Source organism: Myxine glutinosa, chromosome 2, assembly GCF_964187855.1.
Source record: "Myxine glutinosa chromosome 2, kmMyxGlut1.1, whole genome shotgun sequence".
NCBI classification, from domain to species: domain Eukaryota; kingdom Metazoa; phylum Chordata; class Myxini; order Myxiniformes; family Myxinidae; genus Myxine; species Myxine glutinosa.
Genome location: NC_136262.1, coordinates 196,566,549 through 196,577,383, shown reverse-complemented (window position 1 = coordinate 196,577,383; position 10,835 = coordinate 196,566,549). Strand labels below are relative to the sequence as shown.

General features: G+C 45.7%; 1 protein-coding gene across 1 annotated transcript; it reads right to left on the bottom strand.

The window, feature by feature from the left end:
- Positions 1 to 935: 935 nt before the first annotated feature.
- Positions 936 to 3,144, bottom strand: LOC144890986 (uncharacterized). Its single transcript, XM_078772880.1, has 2 exons — positions 1,192 to 3,144; positions 936 to 979 (listed from the first exon to the last, which is right to left on the bottom strand). The coding sequence occupies exons 1-2, from the start codon at positions 1,733 to 1,735 to the stop codon at positions 936 to 938; spliced, it is 588 nt and encodes a 195-aa protein (XP_078629006.1). The 5' UTR covers positions 1,736 to 3,144.
- Between the last annotated feature and the right edge of the window lie 7,691 nt (positions 3,145 to 10,835).

Genomic DNA, 10,835 nt, shown 5'->3' with positions numbered 1-10,835 from the left:
TGGTTGAGAAAGAACAAAGGGAGGGTGAATACTCATGAATACTCATAAAAGTGTCAACATTCAGGATATTGGAAAAGTCATGAAGAGATAAGAACTGTAGCCAAGGCCAGCTGAGGAGAACTGAAAGATTGTGCCCACACAGGCTAAGAGCACACAGGAAAGAACTCCTTATTAGGATATTACACATCCTCAAAGCACAAGAAAGAACTTAAGTATTATAAAGAGTTCAGTAATAAGGAAAACAGAACATATAATTGGTTATACTTGGTAATTGGTAAAGCAGCATAATAACAAAGGGGGAGGGGCATAATAGCTCCCTACATACCGCCCTTTTGGATCTAAGATACAAAGTTATCTATGAGCCAATCAAAGGCCTTTATTTCAAAACAAAGCAGAAATGAATCAAATCAGAAAAGCCATTCAACATATCACGCGAAGGCAGCCGGTGAGCATGTCCCGCACGCAAAGCACCACACAGTACCCAGTAGGATGATTCGCGTCTGTATGTGAGTATGCACTGTAAGGCCGTAGAAGCAGGGTGAACAAATGGCATAAAGGAAAAACCTCCAAGTGAGGCAAAACAGACAGTGTAAAAGATTCACTAAACATACCACACGGATGCCTCCCAGTGAGCATGTCTCGTACCCCGTACCGCACAGCGCACTCAGCAGGAAGATCCGTGGGCGTCTGGGTGCAAGTGGGTGTTAGTGGATGTATGATGTAAGTCGGGTGTAGATGGGTGTATGAGGTGAGACCGTAGAGACATGAAGATCGAATAGCGTGTCAAATCCCCAACGAAGACCTCTGGTTCCACCGGGGTCCACACCCAGGGAGATCTCCGACCCACCCTTGGTCCACAGAGGTGCAGCCGGACTCCCCCCCAACTGGAGCTCGCCCAGGCTTCCCCAGGAGAAATCCTTGGAAATCGTCAGCGCTCAATCGATATTCATGTTCATGAGGTCTCTTACATGCTGGTGATCTGGGGAAGACACAACATCGTCAGTATCAGGTGGCTCAAACCTATGGCCATAAAACAAAGCATATCGGATTTCAAAGGAGGGAGAGCAACTTCCTTTGGGTCAAAGTCGAGATCGTCCGAGGCGATGCTGCTTCCACCGCTGTTATCCATGGACGAATCTCCAAAACAATCAGATTCGGAACTCAGAGTATCTCCAATGTTGAGTTCCTCACCATCCAGGCTTGGGTGTGCAGTTGGGTCCAAATCCAGGATTGGGTCAGTGACGTTTGACTCACTGTGAGCTTGTGAGACATAAAGGTGAGCTCGTGAAACATAAAGAGGCAAAGCCTGCATTGAGACATAATCATCAGTCGGGGACCCTTGCAAGTGGCCCACATCATCATTAGTAACATCATCAGTAACATTATTCTCAGGTGGCGTAGGCTTGCGGCGTAGGCGGCCAGCAACAGTCATAGCCGTACACATCGAGAAGAAATGAGAGGAGTCCCTTAGGAACTCGTTGACGTCTGCATGCGACGCGTTGGGGCCCAGAGGAATCGGCCTCCTGGCGGCCTGAAATGCTTCGAGGTCCGCAAATGTGTAATCGACATTATTATCAGTAATATCAACAATGGAAGAACAATCTTCGGAAGCGGAGATCTCATTGTCGCGGCCCAGTGACTCGTTCGGGTCGTCGTTCCAGGATCCGCGATCTGCAGTCACGTCGACGGCCGGAGTGTCATCTGGACCCACGGTCAGCTTGTCGGTCATCACCATGGCCTTTTCTGGTGTCGTCTTCAGTGTCCATCCTGTGGTAAACTTTCTCACACACGCAAGGACTAAAGCCTCGATTAGTACACAACAAACCACGATTCCAAGGACTATTGCCAAGGCGGTCAATATCTACTTTACTATCGTACCTGTCCATCCTTTGGTTGGCGGCTTTTCCTGCCGTCTCGTCCGCCCTTGCATTGCCCCGAGCAACGTCAGTGTCCGCCCTTTGATGGCCGCGACATTTGATCACCGCAATAGCGCGGGGAAGCAAAATGCTTTGGAGTAGCCCTCCCAATTCTACCACGCGCACCACAGCCCATATCCACCACAATTTACCTGTACCCTCTACCTATTTTAAACTACTATCCACGGGTATTCGTGAAGGGGGTCCATCTTTCCCAACCACTCCCTTCGCACCAGCCACTCCACGTTGTCCATAACCCTCTGAGACACACACACAACCTGTCCATTTCACAGTGAGGTGGGGTGCAGATCAATTCTGAAATAACAAAGAGGGTTTTGTCTGAAATTCGTCTCATGAAAACCCATCCAAGAGTCCAGTGTGACAGACAGACAGACACATAGACACACAGAAAACCCCAGGTACACATTCAAACCAGCTTGTCCCCAGATCCACAAATGTTCACTTTCTCCCATTTATAATCCCCTTATTTCATTCCCTGTGCAAATTAAACCGACAGTTCAACCAAGGTCGCAGCACGAGTCGGGCCTGGTGTGGGAGTGGACCAGATAAGACTTTGGCTGAAATGTACGCTGGCCCGACCAAGCCCGTTTAAAGGAAACGCATGTTAAATGCAGTGAATTTTCTTCTACAAATGGCAAAATGAAATTGGACGTAGCTTTTTAAAGCACTTTTGACAATTTCCACTTTGGACCTTTGGTCCAACCACCACTTTTGGTTTTGGTCAAACTTTTGACTTTGTCCAATTTCCAGCTAACGTTAACCTTTAATTTAAACCAAATTGCAACTGAAGTTATTTTCCTGAACCCAGGCAGTTACATACATCCCTGCTCACGCCACACAAGACAACAGGTGATCCACTTTCAACAGATACCACACTACACAGAAACCTTTGGCAATGCAACAACCGAACTTCCAAAAACAACAACAAAACATTTAATCCACCTCAATGGCTCACCTAGCAGCTCATTGTGTCCCGGTCTATCTCTTCTTGCATCTACACTGTTCACAGCAAGTCCAATTCATCCTTTAAGTCACATGTACCCAGAGTATATGAAACAACCACTCAAACTTAATCCAGCTACACATACCGTTTTCCCAAAAACTCACAGAGCAGTCCAAATCCAGACCAGTCATGCATTTACATGTAAATATTAGGTATAGTATCTAAAATTAAACAAATGGTCGACTTCCGGCTCACAGATGAAAAGCTTGTATCTTAAGATTGATCTAAGCTTCCAACATTTCAAATCGTCACTTGAAACATCAGCTTATATCAAAAATACTTGCTCATTCCTGGAATCGCACGTTCAACCCTTTGTGTCATGACACAATATCTATTTAAATAACTATTTTCCATTTATACATTCATAGAAATGTTAGCGTCGGTCACAATCCACATGGATTGTAGCTGTCAGCGAGCGAGCCATCCATTCCATACAAGTTATTTCACACAACCATTCTCCATACACCTGGGTTTGCACACCTGTGCCCACACACTGACTCCAGGCTTCTTCATTCAATACAATGCACTCACCCCCACTCACAATACTCTGCTCAATAGACAATACTCTTCTACACACACACACAGCGTCATTTGATCTAACTACTCCCTTCTGAAACATGCGCTTTGCAGTCACCCCTTATATTATTGCGCTCCCCCATCACTACAATACTCGGAGCACACTGACGTCATCTCCCATTTTCCCCGTCCCATATGCACTAGACTATAGGAATTTAAATTAAAATTGAACATAAATCCACAACAACTTAAATCAACGTAAAACCCAGCGGTTTTATCAACAGCCCAGCCACTTTCCTTGTTCGCTCTCCTTCTGTGGAACTGTAACCTTTGCCACTTTGTTGTCTTTTCTCTGCCAGTAATACAAACCGAAGCACACCTGTCTGCACATGTACTTTAACCATAATTATATGAGACCCAACACCAGGAGTGCTCCCTGGAGCTGCCATAACTCGCCTTCACACCCCATCCAACCACATATCTCACTCAACCTTGCCAAAATCCAATCTATTTACCTTTGTTGCACACAACATCTGTCCCCCATTGCCCATCAAAGTGCCCACTCCACAACCCACAATTTTCTCAGGGTACACACCTGTCTTTACTGTCGAAATCCATGTTTCAGAAATATAACTCCATGGCCTGCTAGACAGCCAGACAGACACAACAATGAAACTATAACCTCCATTCTCCTTCCATGGTGAGTTTGTACCCCAATTTGTCTTGTCGATTTGTTCCATATTATTCCCATATTTTCCTATTCCCCTTCCAATGGAACGTAAATCATGGAAGTAAGTTACCAAAAGAACTCCCCTCCAGGCCAAAGGTGTGTATTTCACACCTCTACGGCATTTCACACCATGACATAATTTTAATCTTTCTCATTACACAGCTCATTGGCTCCCATGTCCTGTCAAGCCATGTGCAGCTTCACAATAACAAACCACCATTAACCTACCTCCCCCTGTTATTTATTTATTTTTCGTAAATAAACAAATAAACAAGAAAATAACCTAGTCTGTTTATTGAAAATAAAAAGTTCCCATATGTCTTTCCCCGTAACACTCACCACGGGTGTGCACTCCCGCAAATACCCCCACTCGCGTGCTCCGATGTGCCCCCTCGCACACTTGCCACAACATAAAACTCCCATTTACTGGATTAAACCTTGGCCCTCCGTGAAATCACACCACAGACTTACGATCAGACAAACAGGCAGACACGTCTTTCCTCCATGACATCATACATTGGGACCTTGTCAGTCGGATCACAGGCCACAGGAGAAATACAAAAACCTCCAACCTACTCTCCAACACCGTCAGGTTGGAGAAAATATCCGAGTAAGTGTTTCTACGCCCCCTTAACTATTTCTAAGCTTTCTATGCAACCTTTTAAAACTCACAATAGTTTAATTTCAGCAAGATTTTCTTTACTATTTTTCCACGTCATTCATGCCTAATACACCTCACACATCCATACATACCGCACAAGTAGCCAATACCAATCAATACAAGAAACCCTTTCATGCGTCAATGACACATGGCACACACAATGGACACAAATACATACTTCAATGACAGACATCCATATATACATTTATTCATTCATTCATATACCAATGAGTCTCTCAGACGTCGCGCGAACACCGGATCGACTCCAACCATGCACCTCCAACAGCCACTCCCCTGCCAACCTAGGCAACGCATTTTAAATCATGCGTTTCCCTATACATTCTCCATACCACGTGACTGACAAACCAGCTCGCATTTCAAACCACTGCGCACATTCAGCAGTGTGAACAGTCGCAAAAATTCACAGCACAACGACCTGAGTGGGTCGTGTACAACGCCTTATGTCTCAATCATTCAAAAGAAAGGGGATTCTTAGACCGGGGTGGAAAGGGTGAGTTGGGGTGAAAAGGGTGGGGCAGGGAGGGTGGTGTTGCCTGGAACCCCGGGACAGAGCTCAGGGCTGGGAGGGTAGGGGTTTGGTATCTGCCTGACCCTCCCACGGGGACTTGACTTTCAACGAGCGGCATCAGTCACTCGTTAGCCTGCCTCTCTATTTCCTTAACCGCTTCATCCTGCATTTTATTCACCTGTTTCCTCAGGCCCTTGAGTTTTAATACCTCACCGGCCAGGCTGGCCTGTTTCGATCTTGCCTGTCACTTCATCGCTTCTTCCTTCCATCAACCAAAGACTTTCCAATAGTCAGGTGGGAAGTGTTTCGTGTCCTGTTCTAACTTTTCTAATGCCCCATACAACACGTCCAATTTTTCCAGCGCAAAAGACCCTCCTTCGGGCCACGGTTCACCTAGATCCTTAGTCAGCGCAACCCATGACTTCCCTGGTCTCGCAGCATCATAGCCATACCTCCGAAACATGAAAAATGCTGGGGTATTTCTAAGAGGTTCACCTGCCTTTACAGTCTTATTACCCATCCAGTTCCCCATCCTAGGAAAATTTAGTTTACCGACGTAGCCTTGTGTACCCGTGAGGTTCGCCCGCCTCGCGAAGTACGGCCTTCTACCTAACTCTGAGAGACCCGTAGCCTTGTACCCGTGAGGTTCGCCCGCCTCGCGAAGTACGGCCTTCTAACCTACCCTTACTGTACTCTCCTGGCGTCCTACGCCCTTATAATACTTCTAATCTTACTTATAATTCCGACGTCTCCCGGGTAGGCCTCGGATCGGGACACCGCCCTTATCCTTACCCTCACAACCCAGAGATCTATTACCCCTTAACCTCGGGCGCCCAACGTGGGCACCCCCCTTACGTAACGTTACCCTGACGAGTCCATAAACAGTCAGTTGCTCCGGGACCCAAGCGGTCCGTATTTAAATTTAGGTTCGTGGATCAGGTTCGAGCAGGGAACGGAACAAACGGCATCCGAGCAAGAGAGTGGGTTACAATTTGGACTGACCCCCATGCTATAAAGGAAAAAACAAAAGAAAACCCACAGCTCACCTGACCCGGATCAATTGCTAGCTGGTCTCACCACTCACTTGCCTGGGACCGCGTCCCGGACTGCACAGACTGATCGACACCGCTGCCACCAGTTGTCGGAAATGAGACTTAGAACTTGGGACTCAAAAGACTCAGAGAAAAGGAGCAACGGATATATTTATTAGAACTCGATTACTCAAGCTTGAGGACAGCAAAGGTTGCACTGAAACTCACAAGAAATGACCAACAGTACAGCAAGATGCTCTGAATTAAATCAATTAAACCTTGCTTTATATAAGGAATATCAGGGGTGGGGTTAGCTCACAAGATACAGAGATAGAATGGGCTCATTGGTCCCAGAATGGGCTCATCGGTCCCCCCACCATAGTCCCATCCTGTTGTTCAGTTAGTTAGAGGAAGCTCATCAAGGCCACTCATAGGTTAACTCAGATAAGGAGATGGTCAGCCATCTGTGGCAACCTGTTTACAACTTTCTGTATAGAACTTTGGTTGAGAAAGAACAAAGGGAGGGTGAATACTCATGAATACTCATAAAAGTGTCAACATTCAGGATATTGGAAAAGTCATGAAGAGATAAGAACTGTAGCCAAGGCCAGCTGAGGAGAACTGAAAGATTGTGCCCACACAGGCTAAGAGCACACAGGAAAGAACTCCTTATTAGGATATTACACATCCTCAAAGCACAAGAAAGAACTTAAGTATTATAAAGAGTTCAGTAATAAGGAAAACAGAACATATAATTGGTTATACTTGGTAATTGGTAAAGCAGCATAATAACAAAGGGGGAGGGGCATAATAGCTCCCTACATATATATATATATATATATATATATATATATATATATATTTTACGACAGCGACGCAAAGTGCTGGGGTTCATTATCAGAGCGCTTTGGCTCGGGCTCTGTCACCCTCCATATGCGGTATGCCGGTAAACCCATCTCATTTGCATAGTAATGCACGGGGAGAGGCGGCAGCAGAAGGGTTATTGCCTGCGCTGGGGGGTGGGGGGCGCCTTGGCCTCATGTGGGAGGGAGGGGGGGCACGGACGTTCTGCGCGGCCAGCAGAGACTGCCGGCTGCGGGGCAAGCAAATTACTGCCGCCGGTTAAGGAGGGAGGCTTCGGGCCGGCGTCCAAGCTTATCGGTGACCTTGACAGGAAGGGAGAGAGGAAGCAAGGACTGTTCAATAGCTATAGCGACTGTGTGTGTGTGTGTGTGTGTGTGTGTGTGTGTGTGTGTGTGTGTGTGTGTGTGTGCATGTGTGTGCGTGTGTGCATCTATGTAGCTACATAATGAAATGCGCAAAACTTTGCGTTATTTTCATTTTTGTGGTGTTATTCCCCATTAAACATTTGTGTGAAGTGTGCAATATAGGAAGATAATAATTCAAGTTTCTGTGAAAGTCAATTTAATATCAGTGATCTTAATGCATCTATACTATAAGAGAGATGTTGTCTGTCTGTCTGTTTGGCTGTATGTGTGTCGCCATTTTTTTCACAGATGGCCAAACAGATTTTAGTCGAACTTTCAGAGGTTCATCAGTGACTGCCAGAGATTGTTTTGGGCAAAAAATAATATTGAAAATTTTGAAAAAACCTTGGATTGTTTGGATCTTTTAAAATCACTCCATGGTGCAGCTATGTTCAAGCTGCACCATGGACCACAAGTTGCCTTTGCAGCTATGTTCAAGGTAATATTGTCGTGTGATTCCCCAGACGAACACCACAGTGATCACGAATGGCCAAGCAAACTTTAACTCCGAGGCGGGGATCATTTCAAATGCGGACTTTTTATATACTAGTACACCCACAGACTCCGGAAGGGGCAGGAAGGGTCATTCCTCTTTGGGAGGGTCATCGATTACAGTCGATCTATGGGCGGGTCTCAAGAACATTGGGTGTGTGTTCATTTACCAAGTTTCTTGTGAAGAGATCGCCAAGTGGTTTAAGCATTTGAGCAAGCACTCCATTCAAAACCGTTAAGGAACGGCTGGCTTGGCAAGCGCTAGCTAGCTGCTTGGTAAAGGACCACAACCTGAGCTTCTCCCTTTCAGTTTCGTATGAAACAGCAGGAGCGAGTTTCAAAAGTTCGCTACCAAAAATGCCACGGTAGTGACAGAAAGGGCCATCTTATTAACCTAACATTTGTGGGTTATATAGAGTACAGTAGATCTTCACTCAGTTCTGTAAGTAGACCTTACTTCACGGATGTCTGGATTCCTCCACATTTCTTCATTTCGTGTTATAAAGTGCATTAGCAACTGTTTAAAAAGATAAGCATACGTGTTTGTGGTGTATAATATTTTTACTTCCTGTAGAAGCCATTGCTCCCACAGAAACGCCATTTTTTTTTTTTTTTTTTTGTATACAGAGTCGAGGCTCGTGAAAGAGCTAACATTTATCAAACAAACAAATCAAACAAACAAGCAAACAAAGTATATAAAAAGGGGAGCGGTCGACAAGATGGGGAGAGAAGGGGAGGAAGCATACAAACACAACATTTGAGAGCAGGGACATCGGGAGATGTGTGGGAGGGAGAGGGCCTGGGGGGAGGCAGGATAGGTATAAAACGCAAGGACACCAAGGACTTCCAGGAAAGAAGTCAAAAGTCACCTCAAAAAAGTGGATTTGGGGTGAAATTAGCGGGGGTAGAAAAGATCAGGGTTTTGGATTGGGGAAGATAAGAGATGGTGGTGAACAGCCGTTTTAAAGAGCTGGAGGGAGGAGTGGGATTGAAGAGAGTGAGGGAGTTTGTTCCAGAGGCGGGAGAAAAGAGGAATGAAGGAGTGAAGGTGAGCAGAGAGTCTTGATTTTGGCAGTTTAACCATAAGAGAGTTGCAGACAGATCTTGTGCGACCTGTAGGAATATTTGGGGGACAGAGCCCAGAGAGAGCTGGGGGAGCAAGGCCGGAGAGGAGTCGGTAGAAGACGGAAAGACCACCAACCTGCCTGCGGTGAGTAAGTGAAAGGCCCTCGGAGATAGCGTCATCGCGAGAGATTCCAATGATTCTGAACGCTTTGGTTTCAACAGCGTGAAGACGAGCTAGGTGTGAGGCAGGAGCACCAGCCCAGAGGGGAGAGCAGTACTCCATTGAGCTGCGGATGAAAGCCTTGTATGTGGTGAGGAGCTCAGGTGTGCCAAGGAAGGACTTCACACGACGGAGGATGCCCAGTCGGCAACTGGCTTTGGAGGCCAGCTTGGAAATGTGGTTTTCCCAGGAAAGATCATGGCAGATAACTATAAGCCATTATAACTATAAGCTATTTATACATGTTATCAGTGCATGAAAAACGCCTTGGGGAAGTGGGACATTATTAGTATTAATATTGTTTTGTAATAACATTAACAATATGCAATTATCATTAATTTTGTTATTAAAAGCGTCTTTGGAAAAATGCCACGATACATCTTCTTTGGAAATACGCCACGATAAAGCTAATTTAACATTTTTATACACCTCAATGTGCAACCCCATTGACGGCAATGGCGGGCAAACTCACTCGGTGGGAGAAAACCCCCTTGGGCAGGGGGGCAAATGAATGTGCTACAACCTTCATTGTGTAACCCTTCGTCATCCTGACAAGTTTGGTTGAGATTGGATAAGTAATGACAGAATGTATTGGCATCAAAAATTCCTCAGACAGACAGACACAAATGGGGTATTTTAGTATGATATACGGAAGAAGAAAGAGAAGGGAAAACTGAAGAGCTTACTTGTGGTCCGCTGGCAGTTCTTACCGGCAGTTACCTGCGAAAAATTACTCAAACCGAGGCAGATTTAAAATGTTCAAAACTACCAGCTTCATTTAAAGAAATGCCGATAATACAAAAAAAAAAACGGTCAAATAAGTTCCTAAAGAGGGACGTCCCCACACCAGACTTGAACACAGACGAAGGGAAAAATAACCTGGAAAATATAAACGTGTTGTTATTTAGTGTACTTAGCTCAGATTGGCTGGTGTATCTCGTCAGGAATGGTGTCGGCCCTAAGCGCGCTGTCTGGACACGGCTCTGTGCTTGGCAGGAAGGAAGGCCGCAGTCCGATTGGTTCAACACAGTCTGCCTCTGACATCATCAGTCATACCTTGCCAATCAGTGAGTGCCTTCTTACTCCGCCCTGGCTAATCACGGTTCCTCGGGGCGTGTCTTTGGCCTTCGTGGTGATGTAGCTGGTTGCTGTCTGATCGGCTGTGCTCAGAACTGGCTTCTGGTTTGGTTTTATTGTTATTATTTAGTGCTATCTAATGGGCACTTCCTGCGCTAGTGTCTATTGCGGTGCCATAAGAGACAAGGGATGTAAATTACTGAGGTTAGACGAACAAGGTCACTTATTCCATAATCCCGACAACTGGTTAATACAAGGACCATCCTCGTATGGCCACATGTAACACTTAATCCGACATTCGGTCTA

Excerpts from the sequence above, each read along its gene's own strand:
- LOC144890986 (XM_078772880.1), bottom strand. The coding sequence starts at position 1,735 with ATGGTGATGACCGACAAGCTGACCGTGGGTCCAGATGACACTCCGGCC. Across the intron at positions 980-1,191 it reads TGCACACCCAAGCCTGGATG|ATCACCAGCATGTAAGAGAC; the intron begins GTGAGGAACTCA and ends TGTCTTCCCCAG.